This window comes from Giraffa tippelskirchi, chromosome 2 (genome assembly GCF_054371585.1).
Source record: "Giraffa tippelskirchi isolate mGirTip1 chromosome 2, T2T-mGirTip1v1.2.pri, whole genome shotgun sequence".
Taxonomy (NCBI): domain Eukaryota; kingdom Metazoa; phylum Chordata; class Mammalia; order Artiodactyla; family Giraffidae; genus Giraffa; species Giraffa tippelskirchi.
The window spans coordinates 40309811-40333712 of record NC_137276.1 but is presented as its reverse complement, the minus strand read 5'-3'; the positions used below and the strand labels follow the sequence as shown (position 1 = coordinate 40333712).

General features: G+C 41.6%; 1 protein-coding gene across 4 annotated transcripts in view; it reads left to right on the top strand.

Annotated features, from left to right (window-relative positions):
• PAPSS2 (3'-phosphoadenosine 5'-phosphosulfate synthase 2) overlaps window positions 1-23902 on the top strand; it is an 83799-nt gene that overhangs the window by 58029 nt on the left and 1868 nt on the right. Inside the window, exons 8-13 of one of the 4 annotated variants that reach the window (XR_014073106.1) lie at window positions 3248-3453; window positions 15573-15708; window positions 17579-17847; window positions 19254-19483; window positions 22715-22952; window positions 23483-23541. Coding sequence is in view for 2 of the 4 variants with exons in the window: in XM_081556883.1 (XP_081413009.1) it covers window positions 3248-3453; window positions 15573-15708; window positions 17579-17847; window positions 19254-19483; window positions 20038-20179 (983 nt within the window). In the remaining 2 variants the exon portion in view is untranslated. Of the gene's footprint in view, window positions 1-3247; window positions 3454-15572; window positions 15709-17578; window positions 17848-19253; window positions 19484-20037; window positions 23885-23902 lie in introns of those variants that run through there. The other 3 variants (XR_014073104.1, XM_081556883.1, XM_081556868.1) reach the window with 3 other exon arrangements.

Below are 23902 nucleotides of genomic sequence, written 5' to 3'. Positions count from 1 at the left end.
CAGGAAATTTCTGGATCAGATGCAGCTGTTGTTTATAATGTATTTGGCTGACAAAAGTGAAGTTGTTTCTGAATTTTTATTGCATATTTTGCTCTTGAGATTTTAAAAATGTATAATCCTTTCTGCTAATTACTTCTACTGAGGGTCCTCATTTAGTTTCACAAATCTGGAATTTTTTTCCCATTGCATTTATAAAACATTTTTAATTGATGAAAGATAAGTCAATTTTAGATGCAATTTAAAGTGGATGCACCTGGTTGGATTGTAGATGATTGTATTTCATTTGTGATAAGTGATTATGCATGAATTTAATTTCACGGTATGATGATTGATAGTTATAAAACTGGGAATAAATACATACCCACTGGGATAGTAAATGTCTGTGCTGTACCAGAAGAAAAAGGTAGAATTCTGAAGATATCATTTACCTTGAGTATTATTTTCATCATTGTTGTTTTTCCTTGAAAAAAGATTAGTTAGTCAATAAAAAGTATTTTAGTTTTTGCCTAGAAACAGTCCCAAACAAATGATAAGCATATCTGCAAGGTTAAAACAAGAGGCTTGACAATTATTTAAAGCAAAGCAAAATTATTCAATTAAACATGAAGTAAGTGCTGGACTAACTAAAGCTAAAAAACCATGATACTCTTTTTCACAGTGAGTTATACCACAGTAAAATAATCAGGGTGGTTCCCACCAGAGTTGAAGCACATAATGGAAAAGGGCTGAAAGCCTGAGTCAATGTCTGAAGCTATAGAGGATATTTCAGCACCGAGTTAGATGGTAGGATAATTTTATGTATTATCAATGGAAAAGTTGATCAAGATAGGGAAGCAACAGTAAACTTTTTACCTGTGTGGAGTTGTAGCTACAGGTGTATGAGATCAGTTGGCATTTTTCCTTGGTAGAACTCCCTTCCACAACATCCCACAGATTAGCTGTCTTGACAGCCTATCAGGGAGTGCTGTGTCCTTAGTCGGGATTTTCAATCAAGGCCAAGATGAAGGTGGATCAGAGGCTTCTCCGGGCTGGAATCTAGTGGACCAGATGAGGCAATGGCCACAGAAGGGTGGCGCATTCTTTGGAGTTCAACCCAGAATCATTGACGGAAGGCGGCACTGCAAGCATGGTGCAGGCAAAGCTGGGCTTCCTCCAGCACCCTGCCAACCTTTTGCTTTGCATCTTGTTTTACTTTATTCTAGTCAAGCTACTCTTTATAAGCATTGTGGTCAGTAATCCACAATCCACAGAAAGCATGATTTCTAATGAGATCATCAGCATCCTCGAAGGTGTTTTTCTTTGCAGGCCTCCTCTTTTTATCAACTATGCTATGCGGTGGGCTTAATGATCTTTCATCATAAATTAATAGAGTGCTTTACAGTATGGCTCTTCTCAGTAACCCAGGGATGTACATATTATTTATGATACTGTTTTCCAAGCGGAGAAACTGAGCACAGAGAAGGTGAGTGACACAGGTAGTAAATAGGAGATTACTTGGCTTTGAGTTTAGTGCTCTCTGTAGAGGGCTTGCTCGGACTACTTTTATTGTCTCTGAACTTTGAAACAGAGGAGTTGTTTGAGTGACAAAAATCATTACTTTCTGTGCACAGTTATCTTCCTTGTCTAGAAGGCTCCCAGAGCAGATTGCAGAATTTTATGATGGACAGAATTTCTTTATTGCTGGAAGTTACCGTCTATATCTGGTGACATTCCTTATGTCTAGTAAGTTTTAGAGAGTGTTTTAAATGTGCAAAGTGATATGCCTGCAAACTTTTGTTTCATAGCTAGCAGGAGAGTATTATGCCCTAAGGGGATAGAATTCAGACCTCAGACCTTTATCAGAGATGGTCAAAAGTTGGATTTTTGACAGTTAGATTTACAAGACTTCATTAATATATGGTACATTTCCTCCAATCCATAAGTAACAGTATTTGCTTCCTGTTTTGAATTCCCGAGTTTGTAATGGGGAAGAATACATCTCACTCCATATCTCCATATTTGATCTGTCTCTTTAACTTTTGTTACAAGTTAATCAGTAAGGGGATGTTGCCCATAAGCTTACATTATACATAATGCCCCATCTCTGGGAACCCTGGCTCACATGAAATACCTTTGTTTAGCTAAAATACCTTTAAGCTAAAATACCTTTGTTTAGCTCACAGGAAACATCCTGACTAGGCCCACCTGAGAATGGCTGCAGTGAGGAAGATATTAACACATCCCCTCCGGAGTCTGACTGGAATTAGGAAATGTTTGACTTTATCCCCTCCCCTTTGGGTATAAAAAAAGCCTGGATTCAGGAAAGATGGTTCTTTCGGACGCCAGTCTACCAACTTCCTGGTCTGCTGACTTCCCAAATAAAGTTGCTATTCCTTGCCCCAACAACTCATTTCTCATAGACTGGTCTGAGGAGCAGTGAGCAGTCAAGCTTAAACTGGTAACAAGTTGAATGCTTTCTTTACTTACCTTTCTTTCATTCCCTTCTGAGTCTTGAACTTGGCAACACCCCCTAAATTGCCCAAATATTCTTTAGTGTTACACCCTTAATTCTGTGCCCCCATTCTCTCACTATAAGTACAACAGAAAGTCTGACATACTTGCTGGAGTGTTGGGGCACCACTACAAAAGGGGGGAAACAGCTATGTAATTTCTCTTATGTTCTCTGGCTTCATTAAGGAATCACAGTCATCTCTTCCAATCTTCAGGGGGTTGGTTCCAGAATCCAGTGCATATACCAAACTTTGTGCATGCTCCAGCCCCATGGTCCAGCCTCTGTATCTGTGGGTTCCTCATCCACGATTCAATCAAAGGTGGATCCTGTATAAGGCTTGCTATCTGCAAGGTGTTTTAATCTGCAGGTGCAGGATTTGCAGAGACGCCAGGCATTGCCTTTCTTTGGTCTAATTGGATTTTTAAAGACTAAGCTCCCTAGTGTGTGGAAGTCAGGACAGAACTTTCCAAAGGGAACTCAGAAGGGAGACAATTCCCTCCTGGGCCTCCAAGTCACTTACTGAAGCCATCTCCACAATTTGAAACAGCCCACTTTTCACAAACGCTCCATCTCTTGCTTTGGGAAGCTTCTTCTCAAAGGATTGATCACAGATTCTAGAAAAACTAGTGCAGCAGCACAGCTACGTTAGAGTTGGGTCTTGATGCCTTTTGCAGGAAATGGCACACATGGGAGTCCCCTTTAAAGGAGCACACGCCTCGTACCTCATGTTCACACATCACATGGCTCTTTCCACAGATGGAGTGATCAACATGAGCATCCCTATAGTACTGCCCGTCTCTGCGCATGATAAGACACGGCTGGAAGGTTGCAGTGAGTTTGTCTTGACACACGGAGGACGGAGGGTGGCTATCTTACAAGATCCTGAATTCTACGAACATAGAAAAGAGGAGCGTTGTTCCCATGTGTGGGGCACAACGTGTGCAAAACACCCCTATATCAAAGTAAGTGGCAAAACTTTCAGAAGGCGTTCTTTCAACTTGGGGTAAAAAAAAAAATTCTTTTTAATTCCTTCATGAAGGACTTAGATAAACTGGGGTGAGATGGAAGAATGTGTTTCTAAGGGAGATCTTGCAAGCTTTGCCTGGGGAGATCTTTTTAGTTAGGGAAAAGAAATGACTTTCTGTGTGAGGGTTGGTCTGAATGATCTCTTGTGATGGCCGGTCCCCTCAGCTAAATGGGGAACGAGTGGACTGGAGAGATAATTTTGTCTAGCATCTTGAGGAGAGGACCAAAATCATAGCTGTGCTATGCAAAAAACCACAGTCAGAGCTTGCAGCCCTGTTTATCTTGAAATTCACAAGGGAAGTCGATTTCTTCATACAGACTGGATCCAACTGACCTCTGGAAAGAGACTTGGAGTTCACGCTCTGTGGCCATTGTGGGGGAGGAGGGTGGTGGTCAGTGACATTCTTTCAGTAAACAAAAGCACAAATAGCAGCAGTTTCCAGAGGGAAAATGCCACATTTTTCATCAGTGGATATTTTTAAGATTGAAAAATGTGTTCATCTGATTAGGATTGTTTTGGAGTCAATCTGCCTAAAGGCAAAATAGACTAAAAGTTTTCAGATTCCTTTACAGCTTCTAACTGTCAGCAGTGATGGGGTGGGATGGCAAAGAGTGGAATTGCTGGATGTGGTTCATTTTCCATAAAGAAAAATACGTGAAATTGAACACAAAAGCCATCCTTCATCCAAGATTAGAGCATTAGAGCCGAAATAAGAAAAGACACATACTAGTGATTTCAGAAAGTTCACAGGAATAAAGAACCATTTGCAACCCAGGAGACTCTAGAAAGCCTTGTGATTAAACAAGGCAGTCCTCTCTCTGGTCCTCTGTTTCTTCATTTATAAAAGGAGCGGATCAGATTCAGAATAACTCCGAGATCCAAGATGTCTTCCAGTCCTGTGACTGCACACAATGGATGTGTGAAGAAACCTGTCCAAATCTGTTAGACAAACTTTTTTTTTTGGTGGTGAACCGTTGCAAGGTAGAGCTTTTTCAAGGCCCCTGGTGGAACACAGAGGTCAGTGGGTGAGCAAAGCAGCTTTTCGTTTATTGGACACAACTGTTCACCCTGCTGATAGGCTCAGAGCCATCTGAACATTTTCTTTCCAAGAGGCTAGCAAACAGTCCTTAAAATCACTGGACAACAGCTATTTGAGGAATTATGTTCCAAGCCTTAATTATGCCTTTGTTTCATTTCTTCTCTGATCATAATCCTATAGGTTTAGGATCTTACATGCACTCAGTGACCTAAAGAGCAGTGATCTTGCTTCATGCCAGTTCATATACTTCCACTTTGGGGGCCTAACATTCACATACACATCATTAGCACTAAGAAGCAAAAAAATCTAAAGAATTTCTTAAGCAGTTACTTCTTTTTGTCTTGCCTTGCATCATGTGTTGGCAGTTGGAGGTCAGAATTTCTTAGATGGTGGGAAGAGTGGTGGTGTGATTAATGGCCTTGACAATATAGTCAGTGACTCAGTACCATTAGACCATTAGAGGGATTCTGTCAACATTCTCAGTGAGCTCATGGTGAGAAATGGGCCGTGGATAACCTGAGAGAGAGAACCACTCACCCTGTATAAGCTACACTTTGAGTGTTGAGGGTGTGTTTATGGGAAAGGAAGTCTCCTTATTGCACATTTTTAATTTTTATTTTTTTCCTTTAAAGTTCTTTTTAAAATTTTTTATTCATCTTTATTTTTGTCTGCACTGGGTCTTCAGCTCGCAAACTTTATCTGTTTGCAGCAAACAGGGGCTACTCTCTAGTTGCGGTGCACTGGCTTCTCATTGTGATGGCTTCTCTTGTTGCAGAGCCCGGGCTATCAGTGCTTGGGCTCAGTAGCTGTACTGCATGGGCTTAGTTTCTCCGCAGCATGTGGGATCGTCCCAGACTGGGGATTGAACCCGTGTCCCCTGCATTGGCAGGTGGATTCTCAACCACTGGACCACCAGGGAAGTCCCACTGCAAATCTTTTAGCACCTTGAAATTCACAGTAATTAAACATTGTTTTTTTTAATTTTCAGAACCCCAAACTTTTCCAGCAGTAAGTCCTTCCAAAAGTATTCATAGGCCTTCTTGTATTTCCATGTGGCCCTGGGAGTTACATTTGCATGGAAAGTGGTCAGTCACCAAGGAAACCGTCTGCCTCTGTTACACAACCCCTCACTGCAGTTTACCCTGACCTTCCATCGCAATCCTCCCAACCCTCCCTCTTATTAATACGGAACCACAGATGAGATCATGAGGAAAAGCAGATGAAACTTGTAAAAATAATGCTTAAAGGAGTCCTGTTGTCTTTTATCCGTGGCTCTCAAAGCTTTTCCTAATTGTAATTGTTTCTCACAACGCTCTGGTGAAGCACCTAAGAATCATTACTCCTGTTTTATGATGTAGAAACCAAGAGTGAATGATAGGAGGGAAGATTTTTATATCCTTTAGCCCTGCAGTGAAGACCATTATCGTTAGTTCGCCCAACAGCATCACCTGTTTAAAAATTACCCGTGACCAGAGCCCTCCCTCACAGACTTTGATTTCATTGGCCTCGGCTCAGTTCTACGTGTCATGGGTTTTGAAACTCCTTGTAATTCTAATCTACTGTGAAGGTTGAGAAACATGGCATTAGATAATTATCCGGAGCTGTTTCTCATGGGGCTCCACAAGCACCCCACAGTCAACATGGGCAACTTCACCCTAGCCTGGTCCCCCGCCTGTGTCTCCCCCAGTTCCATGAACAGCTCCACTATCCAAACCATGGTCCACGTCCAAGTCCTGGATAGCACTCTGTTTTTCTTCTTTTATTTTTTCAGACATAAGATCAACAACATTTGTTTCCCATAATGAATTTTCTGTTTTTAATGTACATCTTCTGGCATTCTGAAAAAATATATTCCTAGTTTTCTGTGTTATTTTCAAAGTATTATTTTTATTTAAGTTGAAGTGTAGTTGATTTACAATATTATGTTAGTTTCAGGTGTACAGCAAATTGATTCAGTTATATGTGTATATACACACAGACACACACACATATATATAAATATATATATATCCTTTCTCAGATTCTTTTCCCATATAGCTTATTACAGAGTATGGGGTAGAGTTCTCTGTGTTATACAATAGGTCCCTGTGATGATCTATATTATATATAGTGGTGTGTATATATTAACCCCAACATCCTACTTTATCCCTCCCCCTTTGGTAACCATGTTTGCTTTCTATGTCTATAAGTCTGTTTCAAAAGTAAGTTCACTTGTATCATTTTTTAAAGATTCCACATATAAGTGATATATTTGTCTTTCTCTTACTTCACTTACTACAATAATCTCTAGGTTGATCCATGTTGATGTGCATGGCATCAATTCCTTTTTTATGACTGACTAATATTCCATTGTACATATATACCACATTGGATATCATTCTTGCTTTTTTCTTCTCCCTTGTCCATTCAATCACCAAGTCCTAACAGTTCTGCTTCCAAAGTATTGCTTGAAGTTGTTCACTTCTCTTCTGTTCCAACTTGGGCCAGGACACTGAATTTCTTCCCTGCCTCTTGCCCTACTCCCCTCAAATCCTTTCTCCATTCTTCAGCTGGAGCAACTGTTCAAGCTTTATTTGGAACTCATACAGAGATAGAACTCCATCTTACTACTCATTACTGCCAGCACTGAAAATATTCTTTCATTCATTCTCAGCTGGTCATTGTAGCATCTCTCTCATACTTTTGCATATGCTAGTCCCCCAACCTAGGACACTGTTCCTTCCATTCCTGCCTCCTCATTGTGTTACACCTTCCCACCCTCAGCTGCTCCTTTCCTTCTCATGTGCACATCCCCTCTTCCTCTCTAGGTTGTTTCTTTCTCCTCTTCCTCACCTTGCCCTCTTGTTCACCACAGCTTTCTTGGTTCTCATCCGAGTGCTTGGGCTCCTTCCCTTATCCTTTATACATTCCTGCTGTCTGTGACTCTGAGCCCAGTTCTTCTTTCACTATTTCACTAGACTCCCTTAAAGCCTCTTACTCATACCTCTCTGTGCATCCAGTTCTGAAGACTCTCTAACTATGGTCCTACACCCGCCTTTGGTAGGAGGCTTGGAAAGAAGTGGGGACTTATTGGCCAGAAAGTCCTTGGAAATGGGGCAGAGCCACTGGACCTCCCTTCCTAATAGCTGTACCACAGTTCTGGGATCACCTTTGAGAGAGATGCCCTTTGTACTTCCTGATCCAAGATATGCTAAAAGCTTGGTTTCAGCATCGCTCTCCATATATATTTTTAGGCTGGGTGGTGAATGAAACAGGTTCAGTATTGCCTTCACTAATAGGACAATGTAGGGTGGACCCCTGGCGTCCAGAATGAGTTACTGCATGCCCAAAGATCTGAGGTCTTCTCAAAATTTTATTTGTAGTTTAAGCAATGAAGAGAAAGTAAATGTACAGGTATGGGTATTTGACAATATTCTTTTTTGTTTTTTTTTTAGGTGTCAGTATAGAAGTTTTATTTTTATTTTTATTTTTTTTAATAAATTTATTTATTTTAGTTGGGGGCTAATTACTTTACAATATTGTAATAGTTTTTGCCATATGTTGACATGAATCAGCCATGGGTTTACATGTGTTCCCCTTCCTGGACCCCCCACCCGCCTCCCTCCCCATCCCATCCCTCTGGGTCATCCCATTGCCCAGGCCCTGAGCATTTGTCTCATGCATCGAACATGGAATGGTGTTCTGTTTCACATATGATAATTGACAATATTCTTAAGTCATTTTCCTGAGTACAGAATTTAGGAGGCGGGCCATGAAAACACAACCAAATCCCTTGAAATGACCCTTTCTCTACTCAGGGGTTCTCAACCACAGCACTATTAACCATGGGGCTGGGTAGTTCTTTGTTGCGGGGCTGTCCTGTGCAACATAGGATATTTAGTAGCATTCCTGGCCTCTATGCATTGGATGCCAACAGCATACCCTTCCCCACTCCAGCTGTTCTGATCAAAACTGTCTTCAGATATTGTCTGATGTCGCCGGTAGAGGCAAAATTGCCCTCTGTTGAGAACCATGGATGGCTCTAATCTCCCATTCCCTGCTGCTGCTGCAGCTGCTGCTAAGTCACCTCAGTCATGTCTGACTCTTAGCGACCCCGTGGACTGCAGCCTACCAGACTCCTCTGTCCATGGGATTTTCCAGGCAAGAGTACTGGAGTGGGTTGCCAGTGCCTTCTCCACCCATTCCCTGAAGAGCTATGAAATGCAAGTCATCGTAAACCCCAACATCTGACTATGACCATCACCACCTTGATGTCTTCTGGTTGGGTGTTAAAAATTAATCAGCTTTCTCTCCCTTTTTCTTGCCTCTCTCTTTTCTGCTAACAATACAGGCTGACCACACTATCTTTGAACAGTGCAAAAGGCAGTCCTGGAATCTGATCAGGGGAATGGTTGTACAACTATGATGTGGTTGAAGAGTAAGACCTTCTGTAATGATTGTCTTCATGACTGACGAGAGACACCTGCTCTCTGGTGTGATGTCTTGCATTACAGCGTCATATGGAACATATTTAGTTCAGTTCAGTTCAGTCGCTCAGTTGTGTCTCTTTGCAACCCCATGGACTATAGCATGCCAGGCTTCCCTGTCCATCACCAACTCCCGGAGTTTACTCAAACTAATGTGCATGAGTTGATGATGCCATCCAACCATCTCATCTTCTGTCGTCCCCTTCTCCTACAGCCTTCAATCTTTCCCGGCATCAGGGTCTTTGCCACTGAGTCAGTTCTTTGCATCAGGTGGCCAAAGTATTGGAGTTTCAGCTTCAGCATCAGTCCTTCCAATGAATATTCAGGACTGATTTCCTTTAGGATAGATTGGTTGGATCTCCTTGCTGTCCAAGGGACTCTCAAGAGTCTTCTCCAACACCACAGTTTAAAAGCATTAATTCTTCAGTGCTCAGCTTTCTTTATAGTCCAACTCTCACATCCATACATGACCACTGGAAAAACCATAGCTTTGACTAGATGGACCTTTGTTGGCAAAGTAAGTTCAGTTCAGTTCAGTCGCTCAGTCGTGTCCGACTCTCTGCGACCCCATGAATTGCAGCACGCCAGTCCTCCCTGTCCATCACCAACTCCCGGAGTCTACCCAAACCCATGTTCATCGAGTCGGTGATGCCATCCAACCATCTCATCCTCTGTCGTCCCCTTCTCCTCCCGCCCCCAATCCTACCCAGCATCAGGGTCTTTTCCAATGAGTCAACCCTTCGCATGAGGTGGCCAAAGTATTGGAGTTTCAGCTTCAACATCAGACCTTCCAATGAACACCCAGGATTGATCTCCTTTAGGATGGATTGATTGGATCTCCTTGCAGTCCAAGGGACTGTCAAGAGTCTTCTCCAACACCACAGTTCAAAAGCATCAATTCTTTGGCGCTCAGCTTTGTTTATAGTCCAACTCTCATATCATACATGACCACTGGAAAAACCATAGCCTTGACTAAACGGACCTTTGTTGACAAAGTAATGTCTCTGCTTTTTAATATGCTGTCTAGGTTGGTCATAACTTTCCTTCCAAAGAGTAAGCATCTTCTAATTTCATGGCTGCAATCACCATCTACAGTGATTTTGGAGCCCAGAAAAATAAAGTCAGCCACTGTTTCCACTGTTTTCCCATCTATTTGCCATGAAGTGATGGGACCAGATGCCATGAACTTAGTTTTCTGAATGTTGAGCTTTAAGCCAACTTTTTCACTCTCCTCTTTCACTTTCATCAAGAGGCTCTTTAGTTCTTCTTCACTTTCTGCCATAAGGGTGGTGTCATCTGCATATCTGAGGTTATTGATATGTAAGATTTCTCCCGGCAATCTTGATTCCAGCTTGTGCTTCCTCCAGCCCAGCGTTTCTCATTATGTACTCTGCATATAAGTTAAATAAGCAGGGTGACAATATACAGCCTTGATGTACTCCTTTACCTATTTGGAACCAGTCTGTTGTTCCATGTCCAGTTCTAACAGTTGCTTCCTGACCTGCATACAGGTTTCTCAAGAGGCAGGTCAGGTGGTCTGGTATTCCCATCTCATTCAGAATTTTCCACAGTTTATTGTGATCCACATAGTCAAAGGCTTTGGCATAGTCAATAAAGCAGAAGTAGATGTTTTTCTGGAACTCTCTTGCTTTTTCGATGACCCATCGGATGTTGGCAATTTGATCTCTGGTTCCTCTGCCTTTTCTAAAACCAGCTTGAACATCTGGAAGCTCACGGTTCACATATTGCTGAATCCTGGCTTGGAGAATTTTGAGCATTACTTTACTAGCATGTGAGATGAGTGCAGTTGTTTGAGCATTTGTGCAGTAGTTTGAGCATTCTTTGGCATTGCCTTTCTTTGGGATCGGAATGAAAACTGACCTTTTCCAGTCCTGTTGCCACTGCTGAGTTTCCAAATTTGCTGACATATTGAGTGCAGCCCTTTCACAGCATCATCTTTCAGGATTTGAAATAGCTCAACTGGAATTCCATCACCTCCACTAGCTTTGTTCGTAGTGATGCTTCCTAAAGCCCACTTGACTTCACATTCCAGGATGTCTGGCTCTAGCTGAGTGTGAGTGATCACATCATCGTGATTATCTGGGTTGTGAAGATCTTTTCTGTACAGTTCTTCTGTGTATTCTTGCCACCTCTTCTTAATATCTTCTGCTTCTGTTAAGTCTATACCATTTCTGTCCTTTATTGAGCCCATCTTTGCATGAAATGTTCCCTTGGTATCTCTAATTTTCTTGAAGAGATCTCTAGTCTTTCCCATTCTGTTGTTTTCCTCTATTTCTTTGCATTGATCACTGAGGAAGGCTTTCTTCCTTCTCCTTGCTATTCTTTGGAACTCTGCAGTCAAATGGGTATATCTTTCCTTTTATCCTTTGCTTTTCACTTCTCTTCCTTTTACAGCTATTTGTAAGGCCTCCTCAGACAGCCATTTTGCTTTTTTGCATTTCTTTTTCTTGGGGATGGTCTTGATTTCTGTCTCCTGTACAATGTCCTGTCCATAGTTTTTCAGGCACTCTGTCTATCAGATCTAGTCCCTTAAATCTATTTCTCACCTCCACTGTATAGTCATAAGGGATTTGATTTAGCTCATACCTGAGTGGTCTAGTGGTTTTCCCCATTTTCTTCAATTTAAGTCTGAATTTGGCAATAAGGAGTTCATGATCTGAGCCACAGTCAGCTCCTGGTCTTGTTTTTGCTGACTCTGCAGAGCTTCTCCATCTTTGGCTGCAAAGAATATAATCAATCTGATTTCGGTGTTGACCATCTGGTGATGTCCATGTATAGAGTCTTCTCTTGTGTTGTTGGAAGAGGGTGTTTGCTATGATCAGTGCATTCTCTTGGCAGAACTCTATTAGCCTTTGCCTTGCTTCATTCTGTACTCCAAGGCCAAATTTGCCTGTTGCTCCAGGTGTTTCTTGACTTCCTACTTTTGCATTCCAGTCCCCTCTAATGAAAAGGACATCTTTTTTGGGTGTTAGTTCTAGAAGGTCTTGTAGGTCTTCATAGAACTGTTCAACTTCAGCTTCTTCAGTGTTACTGGTCGGGGCATAGACTTGGATTACTGTGATATTGTATGGTTTGCCTTGGAAATGAACAGAGATCATTCTGTCATTTTTGAGATTGCATCCAAGTACTGCATTTTGGACTCCTTTGTTGACCATGATGGCTACTCCATTTCTTCTAAGGGATTCCTGCCCACAGTAGTAGATATAATGGTCATCTGCATTAAATTCACCCATTCCAGTCCATCTTAGTTTGCTGATTCCTAGAATGTCGACGTTCACTCTTGCCATCTCCTGTTTGACCACTTCTAATTTACCTTGATTCATGGACCTAACATTCCAGACTCCTATGCAATATTGCTCTTTACAGCATCGAACCTAGCTTCTATCACCAGTCCAATCCACAACTGGGTGTTGTTTTTGCTTTGGCTCCATCCCTTCATTCTTTCTGGAGTTATTTCTCCACTGATCTCCAGTAGCATATTGGGCACCTACCGACCTGGGGAGTTCATCTTTCAGTGTCCTATCTTTTTGCCTTTTCATACTGTTCATGGGGCTCTCAAGACAAGAATACTGAAGTGGTTTGCCATGCCCTTCTCCAGGGGACCACAATCTGTCAGACCTCTCCACCATGACCTGGCCGTCTTGAGTAGCCCCACATGGTATGGCTTAGTTTCATTGAGTTAGACAAGGCTGTGGTCTATGTGATCAGATTAGCTGCTGCTGCTGCTGCTGCTGCTAAATCGCTTCAGTCGTGCCCGACTCTATGTGACCCCATAGACAGCAGCCCACCAGGCTCCACTGTCCCTGGGATTCTTCAGGCAAGAATACTGGAGTGGGTTGCCATTCCCTTTTCCAGTGTATGAAAGTGAAAAGGGAAAGTGAAGTCACTCAGTCGTTTCCGACTCTTAGTGACCCCATGGTCTGCAGCCTACTAGGCTCCTCCGTCCGTGGGATTTTCCAGGCAAGAGTACTGGAGTGAGGTGCCATTGCCTTCTCCATCAGATTAGCTAGTTGTCTGTGATTGTGGTTTCAGTCTATCTGCCCTCTGATGCCCTCTTTCAGCGCCTACCGTCTTACCATCTTACTTGGACGTGGGGTATCTCTTCACGGCTGCTCCAGCAAAACGCAGCTGCTGCTCCTTACCTTGGACATGGGGTAGCTCCTCTCGGCCGCCTCCCCTGACCTTGGACGTGGGGTATCTCCTCTCGGCCGCTGCCCCTGACCTTGGACATGGGGTAGCTTCTCTCGGCCACCACCCCTGACCTTGGACATGGAGTAGCTCCTCTGCTGCCACTCCTGACCTTGGACGTGGGGCAGCTCCTCTTGGCCATGCTCCTGCGCCATCACAGCCACCACGCTATTTATCTACCATCTATCTATTTTGGGCTTCCCAGGTGGCTCGTTAGTCAAGAATCCACCTGCCAACGCAGGAGATGCAGGGGACTCACATTCGATCTGGGTCAGGAAGATTCCCTGGTGGAAATGGCAACCTACTCCTGTTCTTGCCTGGAAAATCCTATGGACAGAGGAGCCTGGAGGGCTACATACAGGCCATGGGGTCGCAAGAGTCAGATATAACATATAGAGACTAAACAATTCAGTAGTGTTAAGCAATTCACCTTGTGAAACAGATCTCCAAAACTTTTTTCATCTTGAAAATCTGATATTCTGTACCTATTAAATAACAAGTCTTCCTTCTTCTCCTCAGCCCCTGGTATCAACCATTCTATTTTCTATGAATTTGAATACTTTAGATACCTCATGTAAGTGGAAAAATACAGTATTTATCCTTTTGTGAATTGCTTTTTCACTTAGCTTAATGTTTTCAAGTTTCATCCATGTTGTAGCCCGTGACAGGATTTCCTTTGTTGTGAAGGCTGAATAATATTCCATCGTATGCATGACATTCATGTTCATCATTGGTTCATCGTTCAAGAGAGATCTGGGTTGCATCCACCTTTTAGCTATTGGGAATAGCGCTACTATGAATATGGATATGCAAATCTCCATGAGACATTGCTTTTAATTCTTTTTTATATATATCCAGAAATGGGATTATCAGATCATGTGTAGCTGCATTTTTAATTTTTTGAAGAAACTCCATACTGATGCACCATTTTATAATCTCACTAACAGTACATGAGGGAGTTCTCCACATCTTTGCCCACCCTTGTTATTTTCTGTTTGTGATAGTAGCCACCCTAATAGGTGTGAGGTTGCATTTCTCCAATAACTAATGATGTTGGACATCTTTTTCATATCCCTGTTGGCCATCTGTACATCATATTTGGGAGAAATGTCTGTTCAAGTTCTTTGCTGATTTTTAAATTTGGTTCTTTAATTTTTTATATCAACAAAGAATATCCACAATGATAGGAAAAGGCTATTCAAGTACTCTTCCCTTTCCCAACTACCTACCTGAAGTTGAATTTTCTTTACCTGTTTCAGTCAAAATATTACCATAGAATAAGTGAAAAAGTAGATATGAGAATCCAACTGCCTTCTATTAAGTCAGATAATAAAGAGATTTGCAAACACGTAAAACAGTGCTACTTTTCACTTATATTTTTGGAAAATATTATTTTTCACCAAAAAATAAAATGTTTACGTTAATATTTAATGACTTTACTATTGTTAGTTTTAGGTCAATAAATATTTTTAAGGGTTCTCAGTTTGTTTAAAAATAATTTTATTTTTGGCTATGCTCGGTCTTCATTGCTGTGTGCAGGCTTTTCTCTAGTTGCAGCAAGTGGGGGCTACTCTCTAGTTGCAGTGCCAGGCTTCTCATTGCAGTGGCTTCTCTTGTTGTGGAGAACAGGCTCTAGGGATCAATAGTTGCGGCTTGTTTGCTCCAGAGCACAGGTGCACGCACGGGCTTAGTTGCTCCAGGGCATGTGGGATCTTCCCGGATCAAGGATGGAACCCATGTCTCCTGCACTGGTAGGTGGATTCTTTACCACTGGGCTACCAGGCAAGTCCTAAGTGTTATCACTTTTAATCACTAAAACAGAAAATAATGATAGATATAATCAGTATTAAAAAAAAAAAAAGCTCTTGTTTATCCTCAATAATTTTTAAGAGTATAAAGGATTTGAGAAATCAAAAAGTTTGACATATACTGTGAGAAGGCAATGGCAACCCACTCCAGTACTCTTCCCTGGAAAATCCCATGGACGGAGGAGCCTGGTAGGCTGCAGTCCATGGGATTGCTGAGAGTCAGACACGACTGAGCGACTTCACTTTCACTTTTCACTTTCATGCATTGGAGAAGGAAATGGCAACCCACTCCAGTGTTCTTGCCTGGAGAATCCCAGGGACGGCGGACCCTGGTGGGCTGCCGTCTATGGGGTCACACAGAGTCAGACACTACTGAAGCAACTTAGCAGCAGCAGCAGCAGCAGTGCTAGAAATGTTGAAGAACTGAAAGCAGTTTGTTCAAGTAGCCCAAGATTGGTTCAGAAGAAGAAACTTTCTTAGATAAAATAGAAAACAATATGGATCACTAAGAATTTTAATAAATTCTTTCTAGATGGTGATGGAAAGTGGGGATTGGCTGGTTGGTGGTGACCTTCAGGTGCTGGGAAGAATACAGTGGAATGATGGGTTGGACCAATACCGCCTGACACCTCTGGAGCTCAAACAAAAGTGTAAAGAAATGGATGCTGGTATGTAGGCTGACTCTCCTGCATTTGTTAATACTCCTAACCATCCTCTGCTTACAGAATTAAGGATATCAGGAAACAGCATGTTTACAGGTTTGAAATGTTGAAAACCTTCATCGTCTATTGATATGTCTATTGATATGGAAATCATAAAGCTTAAAGCTTCCAATCATAAAGATATGGAAAGCTTATAAAGTTGAACTACTGTAATAGTATGCAGCTATTAAAAAAAATATACACTGACACAGAAAGATACCCAAAGTATATTTGTTAAGTGAAAAAGCAAATTTCAGAACAGTATGTATAGAATAATCTTGGAAAACAAAGTAAAATGGGATAATTGCTTTTAAAATCCAAACCTACTTCTGTGTGTAGAAGTGGAAATGTCTGGCAACATGTGAACCAACCTGCCGATGACAGCAGCTACCTCTAGGGATGAAGTGGGGCCGAGGGGAAGGGAAGATTTTCACTTTACATATTTTGAAAAAGAGAGAAAAAGTAATGATAGGATGATGGATGATTTTTATGTTCTATTTTGGGCTTTTCTGTATTTCCTAAGTTTTCTATAATGGATGTACATTAATCCATTTCATAAACAAAAAAGAAAAATTAAGCCTCCCAGGACTTCATCACTAAGTGGAGTAGTTTTGAAGATTTCCATAAAGTGAAGGACAAGTGTTTTTATATCTTTAAGTTGTTAAGATTTTTCAGATTCCAGAAAACTATTCCTCATCAATATTCACACCATAGGGAAATGAGGCTGGAGCAGGACACAAGGAGACAGATCATACCAGCCCCTGCCTGAGCTGTGGTTTGTAAGAAAGGTCTTGGCAACTAATGTGTTCGTTTCTGAGTCAGGCTCTCCGTTTAGGGCTTCCTGTGTCCTATCCCTGTCTAAAAAGTCTGGTACTGGCTGGTACCTTTGGAGTAACACCCCTGAAGATCCAGGTAGTTCTCCAGCTGGTTCTTGAAAGCAAGTGGATATACTCAAATTCATTCTTTTTTATGGCTGAGTAATATTCCATTGTATATAGGTACCACATCTTCTTTATCCATTTATCAGTCAGTGGACATCTAGGTTGCTTCCATGTCCTGGCTATTGTAAACAGTGCTGCTATGAAAATTGGGGTACATGTGTCTTTTTCAATTATGATTTTTCTCAGGGTGTATGCCAAGCAGTGGAGTTGCAGTGGAGTTGCTGGGTCATATATGGTAGATTTATTCCTAGTTTTTTAAGGAATCTCCATACCATTCTCCATAATGGCTGTATCAGTTTACATTCCCACCAACAGTGTAGCAGGGTTCCCTTTTCCCCACATCCTCTCCAGGGTTTCAGTCAGTTCTAGTGAGGTGAACGAACCTAGAGCCTGCTATACAGAGTGAAGTCAGAAAAACAAATATAGTATATTAATGCATATATATGGAATCTAGAAAAATGGTATCAATGAACCTATTTGCAGGAAAGGAATGGATGGAGTGGATGTAGAGAACGAACTTGTGGACACAGTAGAGGAAGGAGAAAGTGGGATGAATGGAGAAGGTAGCATCACGTATATATACGATCAGGTGTAAGATGGATATCTGGTGAGAAGTTGCTGTGTAGAACAGGGAGCCCAGTCTGGCACTCTGTGATGGGCCTGGAGGGATTGGCGGGGGAGGGTAGGGGACGTATGTATAATTATGACTGATTTTATTGTTGTATGGCAGAAACCAACACAACATTGTAAAAATTCTTTTTAAACTTAAATTAAAAAAAAGAAGAAAAAGCAAGTGGATATAACAAGTGCACTGAACAATAAACACAGCTGTGTCTTTTTCTGTTCTTGAAGGCATTGCATGTCTTTGATCTTGGCGTTCTGCTTTCATTTCCCAGATGCAGTGTTTGCATTCCAGTTGCGCAATCCTGTCCACAATGGCCATGCTCTATTGATGCAGGACACCCGCCGCCAGCTGCTGGCGAGAGGCTACAAGCAGCCGGTCCTGCTGCTCCACCCACTGGGTGGCTGGACCAAGGATGACGATGTGCCCCTGGACTGGCGGATGAAACAACATGCAGCTGTGCTCGAAGAAGAGGTTCTTGATCCTAAGTCAACCATTGTTGCCATCTTCCCATCTCCCATGTTATATGCTGGCCCCACAGAGGTGAGCAGTTCCCTGAGCTGGGCTCTGGGACTCACAAGTGCAGGGTCAAGTCTCACTTAGAAAAGTAAGAGCGCTTCTGGGATTCTTCTTTATGAGAAGATTCTGACATCTTTTGGTCTCTTTTCTTTATCTGACCTGATTGTTTCCATATAGTATTTATGGGGCTTCTCTGGTGGCTCAGAGTCCGCCTGCAAGGAGACCTATGTTCCTGGGTCAGGAAGATCCCCTGGAGAAGGGAATGGCAATCCACTACAGTATTCTTGCCTGGAGAATTCCATGGACAGAGGAGCCTGGCAGGCTACAGTCCATGGGGTTGCAAAGAGTCGGACACAACTGAGCCACCAACACTTTTCACTTGTGAAAATACTAGCAACACCAAATCAAACCTATCATATACTGCCTTTGAGACTCTGAAAGTTGGTATGTGAACAAGGTGGACAATACAGCTTACCTGGGTTATAGGGCAAGATGTATCTAGCCTAATATTTCAGAAGTTACCATTTACTCTTAAGTGATTCACCATGCTCAGTGAGCTACATTAGAAGGGAGAGGGTATCTTTAAAAGCTTAATGTCTCCCTTTCATCATAACACACTGGGCCTGTCAAACAGACTTTCTTTGTTGCACAGCACCACCACTGTAGTGGATATGAACAAGTTTGCGGTAAGAATGATGAATTGAAAAGGTCATAACACTTTGGAATGCTCCAAGGTGAATTTTATGAATTATCTTCAACCAGGTCAAATTTCCATGCCCCTAGCTCTCTTCCCTGTCCTCTCTATCTGAGCTTGAAAGAGAGCAACTAGTTTTGAAATCCCAGTGCTGTGTTGAAATGGAACCAATGTCTGCATATGAATGTTAACTAGCTCATTACTGGCAGTTACATGGAATTCCATGGTAAGAGATTGGAATTTGGAATTTCCCTTAAACTGTGATTTATTTTGAATAGGGAGGAACTGAAAAGTAAAATTCACATAGTTCTGTGGAACACTAAGATCTGAGTGTTCATCGTCTGTTAGTCTGGAGAGATTACGAAATATAACCCCAGGTTCTAAGAGGGAAGGTTCTTATCTTTAAAGCTCCTATGTTGATTGCTCAGTCATGCCTGACCCTTTTTGACCCCATGGACTGTATGTAGTCTGTCAGGCTCTAGGCAATTCAATGGAATTCTCTAGGCAAGAATACTGGAGTGGGTTGCCATTTCCTTTCCCCAAAACTCCTATATTCTTCCCAGTAGGACAATACAGATAAGAGCAGTCTTGGACACCTCACTGACTTTCTTGCAATTATTAGTTGACCCACATTGCTGAATTACTTTTGAAACAGAATAAAGGGATGTCTCCATAAACCTGGGCCCAAAGGATTGGCCAGTGATGATCAGCATGTTCTTGATGTGATATTTCCTAGGTCCAGTGGCACTGCAGGGCCCGGATGGTTGCAGGGGCCAATTTCTACATTGTGGGCCGGGACCCTGCAGGAATGCCCCATCCTGAGACCAAGAAAGACCTGTATGAACCCACTCATGGGGGCAAGGTCTTGGGTATGGCCCCTGGCCTCACCTCTGTGGAAATCATTCCATTCCGAGTGGCTGCCTACAACAAAGCCAAGAAAGGCATGGACTTCTATGATGCAGAAAGGTAGGTTTTCTGAGGAAAATTCTTTAATCAACATTTGTACGACTGGAATGATGAGAGAAAATTTTGGGAAAGCTCCTAGCTGGAGTGACAGTCCCTTGTAAGCTAAGACCTGGTCTTGCACATTGTGTGTCCCCCAAAGTTGTAGCACAGCCCCATTTGTGGTAGACGGCCCTTAAGTATTTCCTTTCCAACACATATTCCTTGGGCATGCTTTGAGTGCCTGGCACATTACATGAAAGAGTTGTATACATGCAAAAAGATTTCATGTGTTAATAGAGCGCTCAAGCATGCTCAGAGCTCACCAAGTAGTCAGAGCTATAGATGACATGCCCCATGAACTGAGAGGTATAGTGAGACTGACTGCAGAGCTGCTACCATTTCTGGGTCTTCTGCAAGTTCCTTTACTGAAGATTTACTGAACTGCTTGACTTAGAAAGATGCAGCATTTTACAGAAAGAAAAAAATGTAGTCTCAGAACCCATAACATCCTCCTGGGGTCTTTGAGGTAGATGTTATTTACCTATGCTGAGTTCTTTGTTGCTACCCTGTGACAGGCACAACGAGTTTGACTTCATCTCAGGAACTCGTATGAGGAAGCTGGCCCGGGAAGGTGAAAATCCCCCAGATGGCTTCATGGCCCCCAAAGCATGGAAAATCCTGACAGATTATTATGGGTCCCTGGAGAAGAACAACTAAATGCCCTTCAGAGCCAGTTTCTTTTTGAATTGCTCTTTGATTTCTTTTTCTATTTTTGTGATTAGATACTTTTCAATTGCTTCTCAATGATTGATTTTATTTACAGTTTATATATATATATATATATATATATGTATATATACCACACACACATATGTGTATGTGTGTGTATATATACAGTATATATAGTAAAACTGAAGACCAAACTTTAGCAGGTAAAAGAAATACTGTCATCATTTCAGAATGAAATTACTTTTCTACTGCATCTGAGCAGTAGCTCCTAGATTTCTTAAAGCTTTGACCATGTGTCTCCTTTACTTGCCAAAAAGTAAAGCATATTTTCCAGCTGAAGTCTTGCCAATTTGCACTCTCATATACCAGTAGAAGAAATCAGATGGGCAGCTTTCTATATAACTATCAAAGAAAAAAAAAAAGAAAATCTCACCCTAAATGAGGGGTTGCTCATGTCAAGATTTTCTTTTGTTTCCCTCATGCCCGAATCCAGCCTTAATGCTCAGTCTCTTCTGTGCTTATGTATGACCTGACTTGAGAAACCCAGTGAGTGAAAATGTGAAGTTAATCTCAGAGATATGCAACCTAGTTCTGCCATGAAAATTACATTGTCTAATAAGAGAAGTCTTTTTTCTGTGAATAACAGAACACCAGTTAAATGGTGACTTTTAATTAAATGGTGACTTTTAATTAAATAGCATACAGGGCTTTGATGAAAAGACTTGCACTCAGGCCTCAAACAATCTGGCAATGTTGTGGAGACTTAATTTTTCTCCTCTTTGCTGTGGTCATTGTGTTCTATGGAGATGCTGCGCCTATCGACTACAGTGGCACTGGCTGTGACCAGACACGATTCAAACCCATCAGACTACTGAGCTGCTGGAACCGGATAAAAACACAGGAAAAGTCCAACCTTTTCATCTTACAGGTGACCAGACTAAGATGATGCACAAGCACAGGCTTGATGAGAGCGCTGTAACTAAAGTGCCAAATTGGCATTTTGGAAGCGCTGGTGGCACTGAAGGAGCATCCAGCTCTCCTGACTCAGGCTGATACCGTCTACACTGTACAACACAGGAGCTGGGTCTGGTTCCTGTCAACTGCTCAACAAAACTCCTTACAAGAGGGCACTTAACCAAGAAGTCTTCTTGGATGATGAAAGGTCCAGAGTTTTTTAAAACCCAGCTGATTTTATTGCAATTGAAAAAAAAAAACTTTTCTAAAGACTCAGCATGCTGTTCAGAGACATCCAACCTCTGATGGCTTTACTCTTCTGGGAGGCAATCTGGCCCCTTATGCATAATTCCTTGTTGCTTACGAATATATAAAGAAATAATACCTTTTGTATATAGGTCTCTCTGGAAGAGACTCTGGAAAGAGAAAACTGATTTTTTTTTTTCATATTTTTTTTTAAGAAAATGCTAATCCAAGCTAATGAAACTTCTTTGGAGAAATAAACCACAATGGCCACAGCAAAGTATGACTGTCTTTAATAGTATTATAGTGCCTATATTCATGTAATCAGAGGTCCTACAGCCTTTTTAAAAACAGCATATTTATTGAAAACATGAGACAAGACGTAGTGCCTTAATCAATATATTTTGTGAGTTTTTAATATATTTAAAACTGCTCTTCTGCTTGAGTAGTACTTAGTGCAAATGACTATTTCTATGTACAACTGATGCTTATTCTTATTTTAATAAATTTCCAAGATAAAGGCTGTCATTCCTGCCTATCTTTTCAAGGATTGGTTGGTATGTGTTGGTTGAAGCCCCTGTGAATTGGTGTAATTGGAGAGAAACAGCAGCTCTTTTTCAGACCATAATTAAGAGGCTGTTTACCTCTGTTTGTGTCATTTTTAAACTGTGCTCTTGACGTGAAGGCACAGGATCTCAGCCAACACTGCAGTTCCTCAGGGACCTCACCCTGGGATTTCAATGCAGCGGGATCTGGTGACCTTTTAGTTTTCCTTAGTTTGTTCCTTTTTCTTCAAAGTGCCTCTAGTGAGCTTAAGCAGTTCCAGCAGGGTCAGAAGTAGCTATACTTTTCCACAGCACCCACTGCTCCGTTCCCCTCAGCAGTTGCTGCTGGTGTAGGCAGAAAGGTTAGCTGTTTCCACCCCGACTTTCAGTGGCCTTGACACAGGCCTGGAGATTTGGGGTTTTTTCCCTCCTAGAGTCCCTTCATCTCTTCTGTCTCGAAGTAAAAGTGAAAGTGAAGTCGCTCAGTCGTGTCCGACTCTTTGCGACCCCATGGACTGTAGCCTACCAGGCTCCTCCGTCCATGGGATTCTCCAGACAATACTGGAGTGGGTTGCCATTTCCTTCTCCAGGGGATCTTCCCGACCCAAGGATTGAACCCGGGTCTCCCGCGTTGGAGGCAGACGCTTTAACCTCTGAGCCACCAGGGAAGTCCTGTCTCGAAGGCTTCATGCAAATTTTTGTTCCTGAACTCACTCTAAACAAAACTGGTATAATAGCCAACTCAAACGTGCCTTTGTTACCACTTCCTCTTTCTCTCCAGATCTTTACTTGCTGGCTCCTGGACAAAGTAGAGCAGGGAATGTGTGAGTAGATAAAGACAGAAGTGGTGTTGAGGGAGGAGGCCAGACTGTACAGGGCTGGTGGAAGGCACACGTGAATCACTCATTTGTTCGGATCGTTGTGGGCTTACACGGATCAGCATTTATATCAAGCCTACAAGATTCCTTTCCAACTCATCTTTCTTGCAAGAAGAAACACATCTTAGTGATTTGAGAACAGTAAGTTCACTTTTGTTTTTTCCTCATCTTCTTCCTATTACCTTTTAGGTCTAGTATAGATCTTCAACATACTTTCCTAATAGTCAGGTAATCAGGAAATCAGGTGAGCACAAGAACAATCAATTGTTTTTATGTTTGATGGAACATAGTGCAGCTTCTGTCTTTGAGGTTTTGAATGATACAGGTTTCTATTATATATGCATATTCCCATTACCAATAATGCATAAACCATCAAGAATCAACTATAGATTAATGAAAGAGTAAATCACTAATGTTTCCTTCCCCATGGCATGCATTTAATTCTTTGGTCAATATTAACTATTATTGGGCCATTCGTTATACATACTCACCAATGATTAAAGTGACGTATATAAGCAATTCACTCCAAAGGTGCCTATTTTAATTGTTTTTGCTTATATTTTAATTTTATTGAAATTATTACTAAAATAAATGGGCCACTGTCTATAGAGTTTGGACATTTTAATTTGATAAAGAAAACCCAGACAAAATAAATACTTTTTTTTATGGAGTTAGGAAAGAGTGATAATGCAAAGAAGTCTTGACAAACTGAGAAACAAATCTTTTACAGGTGAGTCTTCTATTAAATGGTTTTTCAATGCCTTATCTTTTGTTACTGACGTACTCACCCCTCCCTGCCAAGCTATTACTGTTTCCATAGATTTACTAATTTGGATTAACTGTAGGGAAGACCAGTTTTAATTAGAAATCTAAATTACAGAATGTTTTTTAAAAAATAATACAATTTTATTACCTTCAAATACATAAGCCACAAATGGGCACAGCTTTTTAAATGTCATAACATGTATTTGTAATTGCTGGCTTCAGTAATACAGACTTTATTTGGTAAAGTTCTTCCATGTGGTTGGCTTGTTTCAGAAACTCAAACCTGCTCTGCACTTATTTTACTAAATAACATTTGTGAAAGTTCT